Here is a 21,377-nt window from a genome sequence, read left to right on the forward strand (position 1 = left end):
CATCAAAGCCTATTGACCCACAATTTCAGTTTCTCACTCTAATACTGGCCCGCTCCAACAATGGCTGCTCCCTCAATGCCCACTTCTTTTTATTGGTTCAAGTGAAACTCACTTGCAATGAGACTTGTGTTTTTAATGGCCTCGCCCTCGCACAGATCTTGCAAATGCTATTCCAAAGTGAAATACTTAGTCATAGAGTCATAGAACACTACAGCACAGAAACAGACCTGTTGGTCCATCTATTCTCTGCCAAACCATTAATCTGCCTTGTCCCATGAACTGCACCCAGACCATAGCCCTCCATACCCCCTCATCCATGTACCTATCCAAATTTCTCTTAAATGTTGAAATTGACCATGTATCCACCACTTGTGCTAGAAGCTTGTTCCACACTCTCACCACCCTCTGAGTGAAGAAGCTTCCCCTCATGTTCCCCTTAAATACTTCACCTTTTACTCTTAACCCATAACCTCTAACGGAAAAAGACTGTTACATGTACCCTATCTATACCACTCCTCTCAAACTTCTACGTTATAGGGAATAAACTCCTAACCTTTTCAACCTTTTCCTAAAGGACCTTAGGTCCCGGTAACATCCTTATAAATTTTCTCAATACTCTTTCAATCTTATTTACATCTATCCTACAGGGAGGTGAGCAAAACTGCACAATACTCCAAATTAAGCCTCTCCAACATCTTAATCAATTTTAACATTACATCCCAATTCCTGTACTCAATACTTTGATTTATGAAGGCTATTGTACCAAAAGCTTTCTTTACAACCCTTTCTACTGTATCTACCCTGGTTGGTCCTCCCATAGTTCAACACCTCGCACTTATCTGCGTTAAAATTCCATCTGCCATTTTTTAGCCCAGTTCTACAGCTATTCCAGATCTCACTGCAAACCATGATAGCCTTCCTTCCTGTCTACTACACTCCCAGTCTTAGTGTCACCTGCAAATCTGCTGATCCAGTATCATGCAGATCATTGATATAGATGACAAACAGCAATGGACCCAGCACTGATCACTGAGGCCCTCCACTAGTCATAGCCATCTAGTCAGAGTGGCAGCCATCTACTTCCACTCTGGCTTCTCCCACAAGGCCTATGTCTTTTCCAATTTACTAATTCATCTTGAATGCCAAGTGACTGAACTTTCTTGGCCAACCTCCCATGGGAGAACTTGTCAAATGCCTTACGAAAGTCCATGTAGACAACATCTTCTGCCTTGCTTTCTTCAACTATCCTGGTAACTTCCTCAAAAAACTCTTATAAGATTGGTTAAACACAATTTACCACTCACAAAGCCATGTTGACTTTCCGTAATCCATCCTTGTCTATCTGAATGCTTTTATATCCGGTCCCTTCCAATAATTTCTCCAATACTGATGTCAGCTTCAATGACCAATAATTACCTGGCTTGTTCTTAGAGCCTGTCTTGAGCAACAGAACAACATCAGCTATCCTCCAATCCTCCTGCACCTCAACTGTGGCTAACAATGTTTTAAGTATCTCTGTAAGGACCCCACAGTTTCTGCACTAGCCTCCCACAGGGTCCAGGGGAACACCTTGCAAAGCCCTGGGGATTTATCCACCCTAATTTGCCTCAAGACAGCAAACATCTCCTCCTCTGTAATCTGTGTAGGACTCATGACCTCGCTGCTACATTTCCTCATTGTTTCCCGAGTAAATACAGATGCAAAAAATCCATTTAAGATCTCCCCCATCTCTTTCGGCTCCACGCATAGATTGCCACTCTGATCTTCCAGAGTCCCAATTTTGTCTCTTGCTATCCGTTTGCTCTGCATCTATTTGTAGAAGTCCTTATGATCTTCCTTCACCTTGTCTTCTAGAGCAATCTCATGTCTTCTTTTAGTTCTCCTGATTTTTTTCTTAAGTGTTCTCTTGCATTTCCTATACTCCTCAAGCGCTTCATTTGTTCCTTCCTGCCTATACCTGCTATGCACCTCCTTTTTCTTAACCAGGTTCTTAATAACTCTTGAAAATCAAGATTTCCTAAACCTGTTATCCTTAGCTTTTATTCTGCCAGGAACATACAAACTCTGTACACTCAAAATTTCAGATTGAGTTATAACGGCATTATGATCGCTAGATGCAAAGTGTTCTCTTACACAGACTTCTGTCTCCTGCTCGGTCTCATTCCCTAATCGGATTTCTAGTATTGCGCTCTCTAGTAGAGACTTCTATGTACTGATTAAAGAAACTTTACTGAACATATTTGATAAATTCTTTCCCAACCAGCCCTTTTACAGTATGGGAGTTCCAGTCAATATGTGGAAAGTTAAAATCACCTACTAACACAACCTTATGTTTTTGCAACTATCTGATCTCTCTACAAATTTTCTTCTCTAAGTTCTTTAAACTGTTGCATGGTCTATAATATAATCCCATAAATGTGGTCATACCTTTCTTATTCTTCAATTGTACCCATAAAGCCTAAGTAGACAAGCTCTCCAGTCTGCCCTATCTGAGCACTGCTGTGATTTTTTTTCCCCCTCTCTAGTAATGCCACCCTTCCCCCCGCTTAATCTCTCCCACTCTATCTCATCTAGTACAACAGAAACCTGGAACATTGAGCTGCCAGTCCTGCCCCTCCTGCAACCAATCTCACAAATGGCTACAATCCATCTTTTACTGTTTACATTGAAATATATGCAGCTCAGAACATTAATCCCACATTGCTCAACCTTCTGATTCCTGACTTTGTATGCAAGTTTAACAACATTTTTTTCCACAACCACTCCACTATCTGTTCTGGCATTCTTCCTATCCACCCCGCCCCCCCCCCCCCCGACAACTCTATCTTACACACCCCTGTGTAGCACTAATAAATCTTCCTGCTAGGATATTAGTCCCCTTCCAGTTCAGGTGCAAACTGTCCCTTCTGTAGAGATCCCACCTTTCCTGGAAGAGAACCCAGTGATCCAAAAATATGAAGCCCTCCGTCCTGCACCAACTCCTTAGCCTGCATGTTAAACTGTATGATTTTCCTACTTCTGTCCTCACTAGCACATGACACATGTAGCAAACCTGAAGTCATAACCTTAGAGCAGGGGTCCCCAACCCTTTTTTGCACTGCGGATCGGCCGACCGGGGGTGGGGGGTGGGGGTAAGGTTGCCAACGAACAAGAGTAGCAGAGTAGCAGTCAAATGCGTTGTTTACCCAAAAGACGACAATGACCATGAAGCCTTGCGCGGGCACCAATGCGCGTCATGACCTGCCGATTCCTCCCCTCCCCGAGCAAATCCTTTTTGGCGATTCTGTTCATAGGGGTGGGTGTTAATCACTACCGGAATATAGGTGATAAGTGGGTAATACACTCAATTTTGTTTCTAAAAAGGTTTATCTAACGAATTTAATATTAAACACAGAGCGCATATTTTCCTCGCATGGATATAATGATAAGTCAATTATCAGGGGAGCTTGAAGTGTTGAACGAACTTCCAGTAGAAGTGGCAGAAGCAGGTTCGATACGATCATTTACAGAAAAATTGGATAGGTATATGGACAAGAAAGGAATGGAGGGTTATGGGCTGAGTGCAGGTCGGTGGGACTAGGTGAGAGTAGCGTTCGGCACGGACTAGAAGGGGAGAGATGGCCTGTTTCCGTACTGTAATTGTTATATGGTTATATAGGTCACTTATAAGTCAATAACATCATAACATTTTAAGTAATATTTGGATATTAAACGCACAGCAAATATTTTCCCCGTATGAATATATAAAATCATTGCAACACACCAATATCGCTGAATCAGTGGGAGCCCTGGGCTTGTTTCCCTGCAACAACACCGTCTATCGAGGGCTGATGGGAGACATCGATACTCGAACGGGGTTCCTGATGTCCAGTCTATTCCACAGTTTTGTTTTCGTTGCATTCATTGCAGAAAACTCCGTTTCGCAGAAAAATGTTGGAAATGGAAGCAACGTTTTCAGTGCTTTCGTGGCTATCTCAGGATATTTAGCCTTGACTTTGATCCAAAATGCCGACAGAGATGTTATGTCATACATACTTTTCAGCCCGTCGTCATTTGCAAGCTCGAGGAGTTGATCACCTTCCCGCCCTGACACGAATGACGCGCGGGTCATGACCTCGCATGCATGATGGCTGATCAGTGGCCGTGACAGGGAATGAGGAAAGGTGCAGCTGACCAAATTATATCGCTTCCTCGCGGGCCCGGTAGTGCATGCTCCGCGGCCCGGTGGTTGGGAACCACTGCCTTAGAGGTCCTGTCCTTTAACTGTGTACCTAATTCCCTGGATTCACTTTACAAGACCTCATCAGCCATCCTACCCAACATGGACCACAACCTCTGGCTGCTCACCCTTCCATTTAACAATGCTGTGGTCTCAATCCGAGATGTCCCTGACCCTGGCATCCAGGAATCTTGCTCTCTCATCTACAGAATTTCTTTTCTGTTCCTCTAACCAACAAATCCCTTATCACTACAGTTCGCCCCTTGTCCCCTCTTCCCTTCTGACCCACAATTCTAGACTCGGTGTTAGAGACCTACTTGCTGTGGCTACTCCCTGGGAGGTCATCCCTGCCCCCGCCCCCAAAAGTATCCAAAACAGTATACTTATTATTGAGAGGAATGGCTACAGGGGAACTCTGCACTAGCTGCCTATTCCCTTTCCCTCTCCTGACAGTCACCCAGGTACCTTCCTCCTGCAACTTGGGGTTGACTGCCTCCTTGTAGCTCCTATCTGTCACCTCCTCATTTTCCCATATGAGCAAAGGTCATTGAGTTACAGCTCCAGTTCCTTAACATTTTTCTCTAAGGAGCTGCAACTCTGTGCACTTCGTGCAGATGTAGGTGTCAGGGAGACTGGAGATCTCCTGAAGTTCCCACGTTTCACACAAGGAACATACCACTGACCCTGAACTCATTCTCAGCATACTAGCTATGTACTAACAGGAAAAAAAGACCTACTGAAAATGTACTTCCCAATGAGACTTGCAGTTTTCAAATGTCTCCCACCCTACAAGATGTTGCTCTCTCACTCACTACTTCAAAACAGAGAGAGGATTCTTAGAGATAGGATTTGAGAATAATTTGAAGTATAGCCCGGTTAGGGATGATCAGCGTTGCTTTTGTAAGGGGCAGGTCTTACCTCACAAGCCTGATTGAATTCTTTGAGGATGTGACAAAGCACTTTGATGAAGGTAGAGCACCGGATGACGTGTATATGGATTTTAGTAAGGCGTTTAATAAGTTTCTCTATGGTAGGCAGGAAGTATGGGATCTAGGGAAACTTGGCTGTGTGGATTAGGAATTGGCTTGCCCTTAGAAGGCAGAGGGTGGTAGTAGATAAAGCATTTTCTACATGGAAGTTGATGATCTGTGATGTTCTGCAGGGATTTGTACTAAAACCCCTGCGCTTTGTGATTTTAATAAATGACTTGAATGAGGAAGTGAAAGAATGGGTTAGTAAGTTTGCAGGTAACATGAAGGTTAATGGTGTTGTAGATAGTGTGGAAGGTTGTTGTAAGTTACAAAGAGATATTGACAGGATGCATAATGATCTGAGGAGTATCCAATGGAGTTCAACCCAGAAAAGTGTGAAGTGATTGATTTTGGAAAGCCACATTTGGGAAAGAATTCAGAGATAATGGAAGGATTCACAGCAGTGTGATGGAACAGAGGGATCTTGGGTCCATGTCTATAGATCCCTCAAAGTTGCAGCACAAGTTGACAGGGTTGTCAAGAAGGTATATAGTATGTTGGCCTTCATTAGTTGGGGACTAGGTACGAAGAGCTGCGAAGTAATGTCGTAACCCTGGTTAGACCACACTTGGAATATTTTGTTCAATTACAGTTGCCTCATGTAGGAAGAATGAGGAAGCTTTAGAGTGTAGAGGAGATTTTCCAGAATACTGCCTGGATTAGTGAGCATGTTCAATGAAAATACATTGAGTGAGCTAGGGCTTTTGTCTCTGGCGTGAAGGAGGATGAAAGGTGACTTGATAGAGGTGTACAAAATGATGAGAGGCATCAATTGAGTGAACGGCTGGAGAGTTTTTCCCAAGTATACAGGGAATATTCACAAGTAACTTTTTTTACACCAAGTGGTGGATACATCGAATGCCCCGCCAGGAGTTGTAATAGAAACACGGTAGCTTAATGGTTGCCACAAATGCATTGTAGTACCAGTGACCCAGGTTCGATTTCCCCCATTGCCTGTTCAGAGTTTGTTCGTTCTCCCTGTGACCTCGTAGGTTTCCTCCGGGTGCTCCAGCTTCCCTCACGGTCCAAAGATATACCAGTTGGTAGGCTAATTGGTCATTGTAAATTGCTCCATGATTAGAGCAGGATTAAATTGGGGGATTACCAGCCAGCTGAGCTCTGATGGGCCGGAAGGGCCTATTCCACACTGTATGTCAATAAATTTTTTTAATGTATTGGGGGCATTTAAAACTTCATAAATAAACACATGGATGATAGAAAAATGGAGGGCTATGTAGAAGGGCAGCATTAGATTGATCTTAGATTTGGTTAAAAGGCTGGCACAACATCATGGGCCAAAGGGCCCATACTCCGCTGTAATGTAAGTGACGGGTGTTTTCCAGAGCATATGCTAGCAAAATTAATATAGCAAAGGGAACATAACATAGGAAGAGAGGGATAGCAGAAAGGGAAGTATTGCCTCATTCTAAAAATGTCAACGTTTGTCTCTTTCTGATTTTTTTTGCTCTTAATGATATGATATGCAAAGAGCATTTAGAACAAACCCAGGAATTGGTGAAGTACTTAACAAGTCAAGCTGTATCTGTATGATAAAAGTAATAGAGTCATTGTTTCAGCTCAGAGATGCTTCATCAGAATCGAAAAGGAGACAAAAGAAGCTTGTTTAGCTGCAGCAAAGGTGGGGGCAGGGTTGTCTGATAGGGTAAAACCAGAGTAACCTTGGAATAAGCAATAAACAAGGCTATTTAGTCAATGAGTGAATGGGAGAAACCGAGAGAAAAGAATGTAGGAGTTACGAAATACAGAACAGCAGGACAAACTCAGAATCTCAGGCCAGGCATATCCTCTACTCCCTAAACTTGCAATATTGAGTCCAGGAGGCAATGTGCCCAGATGGAAAATTCCTTCCCCTTACTACCAAATGGGTCTGGGAATAATCCAGAAATTACAAACCTTGATGTCCTACTTTTTAACCTGTTGCCTAACTCCCTGTATTCAGTCTTCAGGACCTCACCCCCTTTTCTACCTCTGTCATTGATGCCAATGTGTACAACATATTTTCTGGAAGAATCTGTAAGCATTGATGTACAGAGAGAACCTGGAGTGCAACTCCATAGCTCCCAGTCAATAGCGACACAAATGAATAGGCGGTAAAGAAGTGTTTTGACAGTAAATGAGCCACGCACACTGACTTGAGTTAGATATGCGAAGGGTCTTTATTCAGCAGGACAAGAAGGTCTTCTGTAGAATATATTTGTTTCTCTTTATCTCTGTGGTAATGTAAAAATTTATACTTTATGAACAGAAAGATAATTATAGGTTATTGATGACAGTTTCAATCATTTATTTAGAGATACAACACAGTAACAGACTCTTCCAGTCCAACGAGCCCACGCCACCCAGTTACAGCCATGTGATCTTTGCGATGTGGGCGGGAACCCAGTGGCCATGAGGAGACTATGCAAACTCCTTACAGACAGCAGCAGGAATCATTATTATTACCTATGTTAACATTTTGGGTGTAGACAAGTAAATTTGAAGAATTAGGTATTTATAGTATGAGCACATACTATAACCAGTTTTAAAGTGCTTGGAAGTAGGTACAAGGGGGATATCAGAGGTAAGTTTTTCCACACAGTAAGTGGTGGGTGCATGGAGTGCACTGCCAGCGTCAGTGGTAGAGGTGGATACAATTGGGTCTTTTAAGAGATTCTTAGAAAGGTACATGGAGCTTCGAAAAATAGAGGGCTACGCAGTAGGGGATTTCTAGGCAGTTTCTAGAGTAGGTTATATGGTTGGCACAACATTGTGGGCGGAAGTGCCTGTAATGTGCTGTAGATTTCTATGTCCTATATTCACATCTGCAAGACATCTTTAACTATTCATATACTGCTGAATAGCCTGAAGAACTCTGAGCACAAAACCCCAGACATGCAGAATATAGTTCTTTTATAAGTGTTGGGGAGGGTGCTGCCCCTTGGATATACAAACATCCAGAATATTAATTGACAAAACGAGTATGTCTTGAATGTATTAAGTGGCAGGGATATGTCTTTAACTATGTATATAAGAGATGGCTACTTCATACCTTCCATGATCTTATCTGGGAGTATTAATGAGGGACGATTAACATAAATTGATAAACAACAGGAATTCTGCAGATGCTGGAAATTCAAGCAACACACATCAAAGTTGCTGGTGAACGCAGCAGGCCAGGCAGCATCTCTAGGAAGAGGTACAGTCGACGTTTCAGGCTGAGACCCTTCGTCCCCATTGTCTTCCTTTGCATATTATGATGGGGCAAAATCAGACTATCCCACATCCATTGGCATGTTTTAGTGTTTTTAAAGATTTTTTCTTTTTGAAGACTGGTTCCTGTTTATATTAACTGTCTGCAAGCACTATCCCATAACTCCTGAAAGATTTTCCATGCCCAACAATCCCTTTTCTATATTCAATGTTCTGGAACAACAATCTTTTTATTCTATATCCTGGCCATCTTCCTTCTACACACTCAGTCCTGGTGCAGGGTCTTGACCCAAAATATTGATCATTCCTCTGCCGCCGTAGATGCTGAATGACCTGCTAAGTATCCCAGCAGTTTACCTTTTACTCCAGGTTCCAGTCTCGTGTCTTCTTTCTTACAATTCTTTAGCTACCTTCCTTATTTTTTGCTTAACAAAATCTGTCCGTTTCATATTTAGAGTTAACAATTGTATCATTTGCTATAGAAGGAGATGTTTTGTGAGCATAAGTATTCTTTAACTTCACTTCTGAAGGGCCTGGGTTGTCTGTCAACTTTTTGTAAATTAATCAAAATATTATTCTGGTAAGTAAGCCCTGCTCTCCATCCAAAAGTGTGTGTTCTGAGTGTTCTTGCTTTGCCCATGATTGTGTACATGAAGCCACATGTTTCATGGAAGTGTACTTTTTGTTGAATAACAGCTCCATTGCAGTTAATTATCAGTCGTGGAATAGGCTGCCACCTAGTGTATCAAATGCCAGTTGAACAAGCAGTTAAAAGGCAATTAAAGTGAAAATGTAAAGAAAACTAACAAGATAGAGAAAGCTGACTGATTTCACTTGTCACGCTGTCATAGAACCTTTGAGATATAAGCCCGGAAACAGTCACCTTAGTCCACTGAATCCACACCAATCATTAAATGCCCATTTATACTAATCCTACAATCATTTCATTTTATTCTTCTCATATTAACATAGAATGTTACAGCATAGTAAGGGCCCGTTGGTCCACTATGTTGTGCCGACATTTTAACCTACTGTAAGATTAATCTAACATTGCCTTCACCTTCGCCATTTGCATGATTTACCTGCTCATTGGTGGAATTTATAATGGCCAATTTACCTGCCAACTGGACTGATGGCTTAGCACATAATGCTCTTAATGTTTAACTTGTCATATGAATTTTAAAATTTTCATTGAAGGAAGTTATGTATAAATGTTGGTGTTACGTTTTAACTGCTGAAAGACAGAGCATCATCCCACCAAATTAATAATTGGATCCATATAAACCTAAGCAGACTATGTGGCAGTGAAAGGAATTAATGCTGCCACTTCATACCTCTCGTGATCTGGGTTTGATTCTGGGCCCTGATGCCATTTGACAAGAGTGGTTAAGAAGTTCCCACAGATTGGAAAGTAGAGAATGTGATAGCACTATTAAAGAAATAAGGTTGATAAGGTTCCCCATGTGAGGCTTATTCAGAAAGTAATGAGACATGGGATCCAAGAAGACCTTGCTTTGTGGATCCAGAATTGGCTTGACTACAGAAGGCAGAGAGTGGTTGTGGATAGTTCGTATTCTGCATGGAGGTCAGTGACTGGTGGTGTTCTGCAGGGATCTGTTCTGGGACCCCTCCTCTTTGTAATTTTTATAAATGACCTGGATGGGGAAGTAGAAGGGTGGGTTAGTAAGTTTGCTGATGGTACAAAAGATGGGGGTGTTGTGGATAGTCTGGAGGGTTGTCAGCACGACATCGATAGGATACAGAACTGGACTGAGAAGTAGTAGATGGAGTTCAACCCAGATAAGTCTGAAGTGGTTCATTTCAGTAGACCAAATTTGAAGATAGAATATAATATTAATGGTAAGACTCTTGGCAGAGTGGAGGATCAGCGAGATCTTGGGGTCCATGTCAGTAGGATACTCAAAGCTGTTGCACAGGTTGACAGTGTTGTTAAGAAGACTTATGGTGTGTTGGCCTTCATCAACTGTGGGATTGAGTTCAAAAGCAGTGAGTTAATGTTATAGCTATATAAGACCTTAGTTAGACCCGCACTTGGAGTACTGTGTTCAGTTCTGGTCACCTCATTACAGGAAGGATGTGGATGTTATAGAGAGAGTGCAGAGGAGATTTACTAGGATATTGCCTGGATTGGACAGCATGCCTTATGAGAATACGTTGACTGAACTTGGCCTTTTTTCCTTGAAGCGACAGAGGATGAGAGGCGACCTGATAGAGGTGTATAAGATCACAAACAACAGGAATTCTGCAGATGCTGGAAATTCAAGCAACACACATCAAAGTTGCTGGTGAACGCAGCAGGCCAGGCAGCATCTCTAGGAAGAGGTGCAGTCGACGTTTCAGGCCGAGACCCTTCGTCAGGACTAACTGAAGGAAGAGTTAGTAAGAGATCTCTTCCTAGAGATGCTGCCTGGCCTGCTGCGTTCACCAGCAACTTTGATGTGTATTGCTTGAGGTGTATAAGATGATGAGAGGAATTGATCATGTGGGTAGCCAAAGGCTTTTTCCCAGGGCTGAAGTGGCTAACATGAGGGGGCATTGTTCTAATGTGCTTGGAAGTCAGAGGTAATTTTTACTCACAGAGAGTGGTGGGTGCGTTGAAGGCACTGCCAGCGAAGGTGGTAGAGGCAGATTCAATAGGGTATTTTAAGAAACCTCTTAGATAGGTACATGGAGCTTAGAGGAATAGAAGACTCGGCAGTTTCTAGAGTAGGTTACTTGGTTGGCACAACATTGTGGGCCGAAGGGCTTGTAATGTGCTGTGGATTTTCTATGTCTATGTTTCTAAAATACAGACAGACATTGTGGGTCTGCCCCTGTGCTGTTCTAAACTCTAATTATTCACGTGCACATAAGTTCATACCGGTTATATTAATTTTCATTAGCTAATGTTCTGTTTTATAATCTACTTTTCTAAATCCCTTTTCAAGATTCTACATTGCCTCCTCACAACTAATTTTTATTTACAAATTTGACTGCCTCTCAATGATTGTATTAATGTAAATGAAAGAAAGCAGTGTCTGTTGCTGATGTGTCCTCCCGTAAGTAGTTACTAAATTGCAGTTGCATTCCTCCTGCTTATCACATCTTCCCATTCTGAATCTGAGCTGTGAACTGTTCACTTATCTGACAGATAATGATGTAGCAATTTATCCAAAATTATGCATACTGTCTCAAAAGTAAAGAATGACTATTTCAAACCCTGATTGCTACTTTAAGAGGAAAACTCTTATTCCTATTGTTCTCTTTTTTTTCTTCTCTTTAGCCAGAGTTGGGGGTCGAACAAGATATACTCCTAAATCTGGTGAAGCCCAGTGTGGATTATGTATGTCAACTGAAATTTTCATCTGGAAATTATCCTCCATGTATTGGTGAATCCAGAGATAATCTAGTTCATTGGTGCCATGGGTCACCCGGAGTCATTTATATGCTCATACAAGCCTATAAGGTATTCTGTGGCTACAAGTATGAATAAAATCTGCATTGTTGATTATATTTAACGTTCTTTGCAGAATAGGTAAAAGTATTTGTCCTTAACTACAACATTGACAATAATGTTCTGTTTTAAAATCTAAAATAATCTTTTGTGATTAAGATCATTCTATGTTTGGACTACAAAGGTGAAGGCAAATGGGGATAGTACAGAAATTATGACTTGAAGGTAAGCCATAATCGTACAGTAAAATAGATTCGAGGGGCCATCCAGCTTATTCTTTGTACTCTTTTGAAAACAATCTAATTGGAAATACAAACAATTTTAAATCGTGACTTTTGTTATTTATATTTTTTATCATTTTAGCAGGATTATTTCAAGAGTTAAAGAAAATGTTTATGTTTATATTAATTTGTTGGTTACATTTGAGGTAAATATAACTTTAAGTAAACTTGTGTTTGTAGCAAAAATTTGGATTCTACCCATTGATTGCTTTGTCAACTATAGTTTTAACTAAATTAGATTGTAACATAATCATCAGGAATTCTTAAAAATATACTGATTGGAGCTTGGATTGGGGAAAAGCCATATTAAACATCATTATTGTATAACCTCATAACTACAAGCATCAAATACTAAAGCTCAACAGAAATGATCTGCCATTCATTTTGATTTGCTAAATTTTCCTTTTAAATTTATTTTTCAGTTAGAATCTCATTATTTTTGCTTTGTTTTATGATAAATGACAACCTTTTTTAATGAGCTACATTGTGACAGCCAAGGTGAAAGGATCCCTTTCTTCCGAGAGGATCTCAGGTTTCCAGTAAATAAGATGTGTTCCCATTAGCAAGCATAGCTTTAAGAGAAGCTAAGTAATTACATGAAGAATAAAGGAATTAAAATTATGCAGAGTTGGATATAATGAGAACAGTCTCATGTGCTGTAGAAATAAATATCATATGTCCATTTCATCACTGTAAATGTTATGTGCTCTATAAGCCTGTTGTTTTGTATACAGATTTATGGAGTTGAAGTTTTTTCACCATATTACAGTTAATGTCACTCAGATCAGTGAGCTATAGATTCATAGCTAGCGTGAGTTGCTGAATTGCTGGTGTTGTTGTGGATGTGGATAGAATGGAAATATAGCACTTTCCCACAAAGAAGGAAGGAAAATGAATGAACAGTGTTTCTCTGCACTGTTTTTATTTCTGCCTCGCAAGCCTTTAGTGTGGCCTAATCAGAGCCATGGATTTGTGTCAGTTAATTAACTTCTTGGTTGGAGCTGCAAGCTGCACCAAAGGAAGAGTGAAGAGTAAAAAAATTTCAAACATTGCCTTATCCTCAGTATAAACCATCAGTTATCATCTCCTTAAAAACTGTAATGGGAGCAAGACAGGAGAGAATAACGTGCTACTAACTATCCATCTGTCCAGTGCTACCCAACCAGCTCAACTTATTCATGAAAATACGGCATCCAGCTAGCAGGAGGCAGTGTAGTCCAATAACTTAAATAAACTGTTTTTAACACTGAGTGTCTTGCTCCTGGATATTAGCAACTTTAGTGAGATATTGTACCATTTCCTGTTTGGAGCCTCCAAAGTAAAACAGGGAGTGTAAAGATTGTTTACAAAAAACTCTGCAGTTGTGTGAGTCAGGCTGGATGGGCCAATTAGTTTTTTCTAGTCCATAATTGCTGTACATTTGGTAACACATTAGGAAATTTTAAATGGACAAGTGAAAGTGACAGAAGTGCTCAAGCTTCTTGAGGCCAGTGACTGCAATGTGAGGCTGACAGAAAGATCAGTAAACAAGGAAGGATGGAATGTGAGCAAGGCCTTTAAGAAATAAACAGGAAAATGCCACCTTTGCCAAGGAAAGTGGCATACTTATCAAATCACTATTTTGCGGGTATATTGAGCAGGTGGATGTCTTTTGATGATGAGCTGGGTAACGGGATAAGTGCTTTTAAAATATAAGAATGAGTTGTATCAAATAATCACATTCAGAGAGGTTAAAATCATTGGTTGCCGTAAAGAACTCTCAGAACAAGATAGCAGAGATGAGTTACAGTTGATAGGGTGGTAAAGAAGGCATACGACATACTCGCCTTTATTAGTTGAGGCATTACGTTCAAGAGTTGGAAGGATATGTTGCAGCTTCACGTTATTCTGATTAAGCTGCATCCGCCATACTCCATTCAATTCTGGTACCCTATTATAGGAAAGATGTGGTGGCTTTTAAAGGTGCGGAAGAGTTGTACCAGGAAGTTGATTAGATTAGAGGGCTTATGCCATGAGATATTAGACCAACTTGCATTGTTTTTTCTGAAGTTGGAGAGGCTGAGAGGAGACCTTATCTTATAAACTTCCATAAGATTATGAGGAGCCTTTATAGAGTTGCTAACTGGTATATTTTTCCCAGGGCTGGAATGCATAGGGCATGTACTTAAGGTCAGAGGGAGTAAATTAAAAGAAAGTGCGCAGAACAAGTTTTTTTTAAACAGCCTGCCTGGAATACATTGCCAGGGATGGTGTGGAAACAAATATGATAGAAGCAGTTAAAATCAAAATCAGAATCAGGTTTATTATCACCAGTATGTGATGTGAAATTTGTTAACTTAGCAGCAGCAGTTCAATGTAATACATAATCTAGCAGAGAAAAAATAAATGAATAAAATAAGTAATAATAAATAAACAATTAAATCAATTACGTATATTGAATAGATTTTAAAAAGTGCAAAAACCAAAATACTTATATTTCGAAAAAAATGTGAGGTAGTGTCCAAAGATTCAATGTCCATTTAGGAATCGGATGGCAGAGGGGAAGAAACTGTTCCTGAATCGCTGAGTGTGTGCCTTCAGGCTTCTGTACCTCCTGCCTGATGGTAACAGTGAGAAAAGGGCATGCCCTGGGTGCTGGAGATCCTTAATAATGGACACTGCCTTTCTGAGATGCTGCTCCCTATAGATGTCCCGGGTACTTTGTAGGCTAGTACCCAAGATGGAGCTGACTAGATTTACAACCTTCTGTAGCTTCTTTCGGTCCTGTGCAGTAGCCCCTCCATACCAGACAGTGAAGCAGCCTGTCAGAATGCTCTCCATGGTACAACTATAGAAGTTTTTGAGTGTATTTGTTGACATGCCAAATCTCTTCAAACTCCTAGTAAAGTATAGCTCCTTAGATAGGCACATGAATGTGCAGAGAATGGAGAGATTAGCATATTGTGTGGGCAGAAGGGATTAGTTTAGTTAGGCATTTAATGACTAGTTTAATTAATTTTTCACAATGTCATTGATCGAAGGGCCTGTTCCTGTGCTGTACTGTACTATTCTATGTTCTTTATTGCAGAACCTTTCATTAGAAAAAGGTGTAAGTAACTCAGAAGGACTGATGAGAAGTGGATAGACTAACTGGTGAAAGATTTTGACAGAATGGGTATGGGAATGCTTCCACCTCAGAGGAGAACAGAATTGGAGGCTGTCAGTTAGAAATGGTCACTTAGAAATCCTATGGTGATTTCAGAGAAAACCTCTTTCGATGATGAATGGATAAATGGTTGAAGTGAATAGTAGGTAGAGGCACAGAGCAATGTAGCAGAGCTACAGGCCCTTTGGCCCATTGGATCCATGCCAACCACTGTACCCTCTCTGCTAGTTCCAAATTCCTGCAGTTTGCCCATATCCCTCTATGCTCTGCCCCTTCATGTACCTATCAAAGTACTTTCTTAAATGATACTATTGTACCTGCCTCAACCACTTCCTTTTTCAGCTTGTTCTAAATATTCATCAGAATCAGGTTTATTATCGCTGACATATGTGAAGTGCGTTATGTGGCAATGGTACAGTGCAAGACATAAAATATACTGTAAATTCCAACAAATAAATAGTGCAAAAGAGGAATGGTGGGGCAGTGTGCATGGACCATTTAGAAATCTGATGGCAGCAGGGGAGAATCTATTCCTAAAACAGAGTGTTGGTCCTCAGGTCCTGTACCGCCTCCCTGATGGTAGTAATGAAGAGAGGACACATCGAAGATGGTGAGGGTTTATAATGATGAATGCTGCTTTCTTGACGCATCACCAGGATGTTCTCGATTGCATAGAGAGTTGTGCCTGTGTTTGAGCTGACCGTGTCCACAATTCTCTGCAGCTTCTTTCGACCGTGCACATTGGAGCCTCCATACTAGGCAGTGATGCAACCGGTCAGAATGCTCTCACTATACGTCCATAGATATTTGCCAGAGTCTTTGATGACATACCAAATCTCTTCAAATTCCTGATAAAGTATAGCTGCTAATGTGTCTTCTTCATGATTGCATGAATATGTGCCGAGGATAGATCCTCAGAGATGTGGACTTGAAACTGCTCACCCTTCTCACTGCTGACCCCTCAGTGAGGACTGGTGTGTGTTCTCCCAACTACCCCTTCCTGAAATCCACAATCAGTTCCTTGGTCTTACTGATGTTGAGCACAAGGCTGCGGTTGTGAGAGGACTTAACCGGCCAAACTATCTCTCCTGTGCACCACGTTGTTGCCATTTGAGATTCTGCCAACAACAATGGTGTCATCGACGAATTTGTAGATGTTGTTTGATCTGAGCCCAGCCACACCTTCATGAGTGTAGCAAGAATAGAGTAGTGGGTTAAGTACATATCCTTGATAAACAGGAAGGAAAAGTTGTTACCTTCTGCCTGAAAAACTTGCCCCTCAAGTCCCTTTTAAATCTTTCCCCTTTCTCCCTAAATCTATGCCCCCCTAGTTTTGAACTCCCCTACCTTAGGGTAAAGACTGTTAACATGCACCTTATCTCTGCCCCTTCAGCCTTCATTCTAAGGAGTAAAGGCCCAGCCTGGCTGACTTCTCCCTACAGTTCAATCCTCAAGTCCTGGCTATAACCTCACATCTTTTCTGCACTCATTCCAGTTTAACCATATCTTTAAATATGTATTTTAAAAAAATGTTGGCCAGTTAAGGGAGAAGGGAATTGTGGAAGGACGAAACATTTCTTGAATATTATTGCTCCTTCAAAAGGGCAGCAATCATACTGCTGCCCAAGAAGAGCAGGATGAGCTACCTAAAGGATTGCCTGCCGATAGCTCTCACGTATACTGTAATGGGTTACTTTGAAAGATTTGCTTCTGGCTAGTATTATCTTGTGCCTGAGGGAGGATCTGGACCCGCTACTATTTGCCTACTGCTGCAACAGGCCTGCAACGGATGCAATCTCCATAGCTCTCCACTCTCCTTGGAGTGCCTAGACAACAACAAAACATACATCAAGCTACTGTTAATATTGATTACAGCTCGCCATTCAATGCCATCATCCCCTAGTAGCTATCAATCGAGCAGCCATATTTCAGATCCAGCAATGACACGTTCATTCCTAACAATCAAAGATGCGTGCTTAGCCCACTCCTCTATGCTGTCTGCACTCATGACTGTGTCGGTAAGCAGAGCTCAAATGCTATCTATTAATTCCCAGATGACATTCCATTTGTTGGCAAAATCTCAGATGGTGACAAGGAGGTGTACAGGAGTGAGATAGATCGGCTGGTTGAGGTGTTGTAAAAACAACCTTGCACTCAACATCAACATGTCCAAGGAATTGATTGTGGACCAGGGGAAGTCAGGAGAACATGCACACTCATCTATGGGTCTGCAGTGGAAAGAGTGAGTAGCTTCAAGGTCCTGGGCATCAGCATCTTGGAGAATCTATCCTAGGCCCAATACATTGATGTAGTCACAGAGAAGGCAGACTGGCAGCTCTACTTCATTATGAGTTTGAGGAGATTTGCTATGTCACCAAAGACTTGCAAATTACTAGAGCCATATAGTTGAGTGCATTCTAAATAGTTGCATCACACACTAGGATGAAACCTCCTAGGCACAGGATCATGAGAGAGTGCAAAGGATGGTAGACTCAGCCAGTTCCATCGCAGACTCAATCCTCCCGCCATCGAGGACATCTTCAAGAGGTGATGTCTCAAGAAGATGGCTTCTATCATTAAGGACCCTCACCAGCTCTTTGCATTACTGCCATCGGGGAAGAGATAGAGAAGCAATTAATCTTTTTGCAACCTTTATTTATTTTTGTAACTTCTAGTATTTTCTGTCTTTATACTATACTGCTGCTGTAAAATTACAATTTCACACCACATAAGTTGATAATAAACCAGATTTTGATTCTGAACATTGTCAGTTATGAATTGAATTAAATAACCAAATTTCATGGCATACTTTTGTAATGTGTCCAGGTTTTCTGTGACTTTGCTTTTATTTAATCTGTTCTTTAATTTGGCAATAGACGTTCAAGGATGAAAAATACCTGAAAGACGCTTTTGATTGCACTGAAGTAATTTGGCAGAGAGGACTGTTAAAGAAAGGATATGGACTATGCCACGGGCCTGCAGGGAATGCTTATGGATTTCTAGCCATGTTCAATCTTACTCAAGATAAGAAGTATTTGTACAGAGCCTGCAAGGTATGTAGTAGTGTCTATTTGTGGGGAGGCATTACCAACACGTTATTGTGGCAGCATGGTAGCATAGTGATTAGTGCATTGCTTTACAGCACCAGCAGCTTGGGTTCAATTCTCACTGCTATCTGTAAGGAACACTGTTCACTGCTGTCTTAGAGTTCTTCCTGTGACTGCGTAGGTTTCCTCTGGGTGCTCCAGTTTCCTCCCACATTCCAAAGGTTAATTAGCCACATGGGTGTAATTCGGCGGCACAGATTTGTTGGGCTGGAAGGGCCTGTTACTGTGCTGATCGCTAAGTAAGTAAAAGTAAACCATTTATCAAAGAAAATGCTTAAATATAAATACGTCAACTTGTTACTCACTTGGCACTTTAACATATTTATGGTTGGCACTGTTACGTACCCTGTAACTGGGTTACCAAACCAGCAGAAATGGATCACTCAGTTGGAGTCTGGATTACTAGAACTAAGAAAGTTTTATTAAAGAAACAAGCAACACAGTAATCGGAAGGATAATAAATGCAACAGTTCAGCAATGATAAACACACATGTGCACAGAATTAAGATAACAGCATCAATTAAGCTCTATCATTGTCTAGGGATAAATGACCAATTTCAAAGTGACACAAAGTTCAGTCCAATTTAGTTCAGTTCGCAGTAATCGTTGCCATGGCGATGGACAATGTGGGGGGGGGAGAGAGAGAGAGAGAACGGGAACGACTGATCATTCAGACACGGCTTCACTCAGACCGGCGATATGGCTGACAAAGCAGCTTTTGGGCAGGTCCTTGGTGATGTCACCTGAGGTCACCGACTGTGACCCCTCCTCCAGATGCGGTCGATCCTCTGCAGTGAACCCTGCACCCAAGCAAGGGTGGACACACACCGGGTTCCCGCTGATCGTACCTTTCCACCCTGTGCGTTGTCCGGTACTTCCCACCGACTCGTGAGAGGCGCACCGCTTCCAGGGTCTCGTTACCTCGGGTGTCGTGTGTGTCCTGCTTTAGCGAACCTGTCCCTTTTTATCCCCCTGCTGGGGTATCGCCTGTCCATCACTTCAAACAGTTCAGGGTTCAAAGGGGGAGCCGTTCCAGACAGCTCTCTCTCCCCCGTCCCTTCATTACACATCTCCAGACGCTGCTCCATTGTTCCTTATCTCTCCTTCCCCTGAGGACAGGTGGCAGACCACTTGCTGATGTCACTGATGCTAACCCAGGCCAGCAAACATCTTAATTTTATGTGTATTCTCGTCACACTTCCCCCCTTTAAGGCTTTTTACCGGGAGGTAAAAATTACAAACATGAATACATTATTTGATACACACATAAATATACATCTTTATCAGCTATTTGGCTAACACAGCGAGTTTGAAGCTGTCAACACCTTGACAGACAGTCATCACATTTTCTGTTCCTTTTATATGTGTTATTAATAATCCCTTAGACCAGGCTCCAACTCAGCAAACTTCATAGTGGCCAAAAACACTGATGAATTTCGATCAATGTAACCTCTCATTTGGTTTTGTCCCGGACCACAATAGCAAGGGTCGTCCCATTCCGACTCAGTTTTCTCTCGCAAGGGCTTAGTAGGAGGGGGAGGGGTATTGACCGCAGAGTTATTGCAAAACTTCCTGCAGTACCCCACCATCTCCAAGAGCCTTCTGAGGGCCCTCTTGTCTGTCGGGGTTGGGAGGTCAGCGATAGCCTGCACTGTAGCTTGCATCGCTGCCAGCTGCCCCTGTGTCACCACAATTCCCAGGTAAGTGACCCTTGTGTGGCCGAATTCATTTTTTTCAAGGTTCACTATCAAGCTGGCTTCAGACAGCCGTATTAAATTGCCAATACACACCTCTGTGTTCATCAGCCCTTTAGTCACTGAATTACTCATTATATATGAATGTTGTTTGCTAGGCTCACCTATTGTAACAGACATCACCCAACGTCCCAGTTCTTTGCATTGCCTCGGGACAATCAAACACACGGGTGCGAGTCGTTTAATTACTTCTTCTAAAGATTCGCTTTGTTCGGGGATTAAAGGAGAGACCTTATCAGTAGACCTGGCCAAAACAATAGCCTTCTCCCATCTGATCGATCCCATACTAATCTTTTCAAAATGGTTTTTTCCTCTTATCAGGGGGCCCCTAGCTTCCTTGATTTCCACGCTAACACCGACTAGGTTTGTTAGCATATCAAAAGCCGGTGACCGTCTCAGTTCGCGTCGGTCATGATCAATAACATTCTTCCCCCTGGGCAGCCGGTAAATCTCTTTCATGATTCCACCAACTGTTTCGTCCAGCACCGCAAACTGTCCACCGGGGGGTACCTCGTGGGCCATGTTAAAAACCTCATCCCCATAACTCTTTTGCACCACCCCCCACTCCTCATCTGCGGGTACTGTACTTGATTTCCCTTTTTTCCTTAGCACTTCCTCCTCCACACAATAGCCTACTAGTTCCCTTGTTAAAGCTGTGTCAGAGAGAGCTGTCTCTGCCAAAACCATCAGCCCCTCGTCTCGCTCCTGCGTCTGCACAAATTCTTTCCTGGCTACTGCTACGTCCGTCCCAGCTCCCTCACTACCTCTTGTCTCACTACACCCCGTCTCATACAAGGTTGGCAGAAACGTTTCAGCTAAATTCACTATCGCGGTCCCGTGATGAACCTGTGAGTCCATGGGCGGGGCCTCAATGCTGGCAGGCTGACCTGTCAATCTCACGACTGGGAACACGATTCCTCCGGCGATGTCATTACCGGGCAAGACTTCCACGCCTTTCATCGGTAATTCGGACCTCACCCCGATCGTGACTAGTCCAGAGACCAGGTTGCTTTGTAAGTATATCTGGTGCAAAGGGACTGACTCTGTCCCTTCCCCAACACCTTTGACCTCTACCTCCCCAGTCTGGGTCTCTGAGCTAAACTCTAATACACTCTTCAGTATCAGTGACTGACATGCTCCCGTGTCTCTCCAGATCCGCACTGGAACTGGTTTTAA

The 21,377-nt window shown here is 42.1% G+C and overlaps 1 protein-coding gene across 1 annotated transcript in view; it reads left to right on the plus strand.

The window, feature by feature from the left end:
* lancl1 (LanC antibiotic synthetase component C-like 1 (bacterial)) overlaps nt 1–21,377 on the plus strand; it is a 104,257-nt gene that overhangs the window by 73,596 nt on the left and 9,284 nt on the right. The window contains exons 6-7 of the mRNA XM_063051501.1: nt 11,744–11,926; nt 18,217–18,393. Of these exons, the coding sequence (XP_062907571.1) occupies nt 11,744–11,926; nt 18,217–18,393 (360 nt within the window). The remainder of the gene's footprint in view (nt 1–11,743; nt 11,927–18,216; nt 18,394–21,377) is intronic.

The sequence above is a fragment of the Mobula hypostoma genome, chromosome 6 (assembly GCF_963921235.1).
Source record: "Mobula hypostoma chromosome 6, sMobHyp1.1, whole genome shotgun sequence".
Taxonomy (NCBI): domain Eukaryota; kingdom Metazoa; phylum Chordata; class Chondrichthyes; order Myliobatiformes; family Myliobatidae; genus Mobula; species Mobula hypostoma.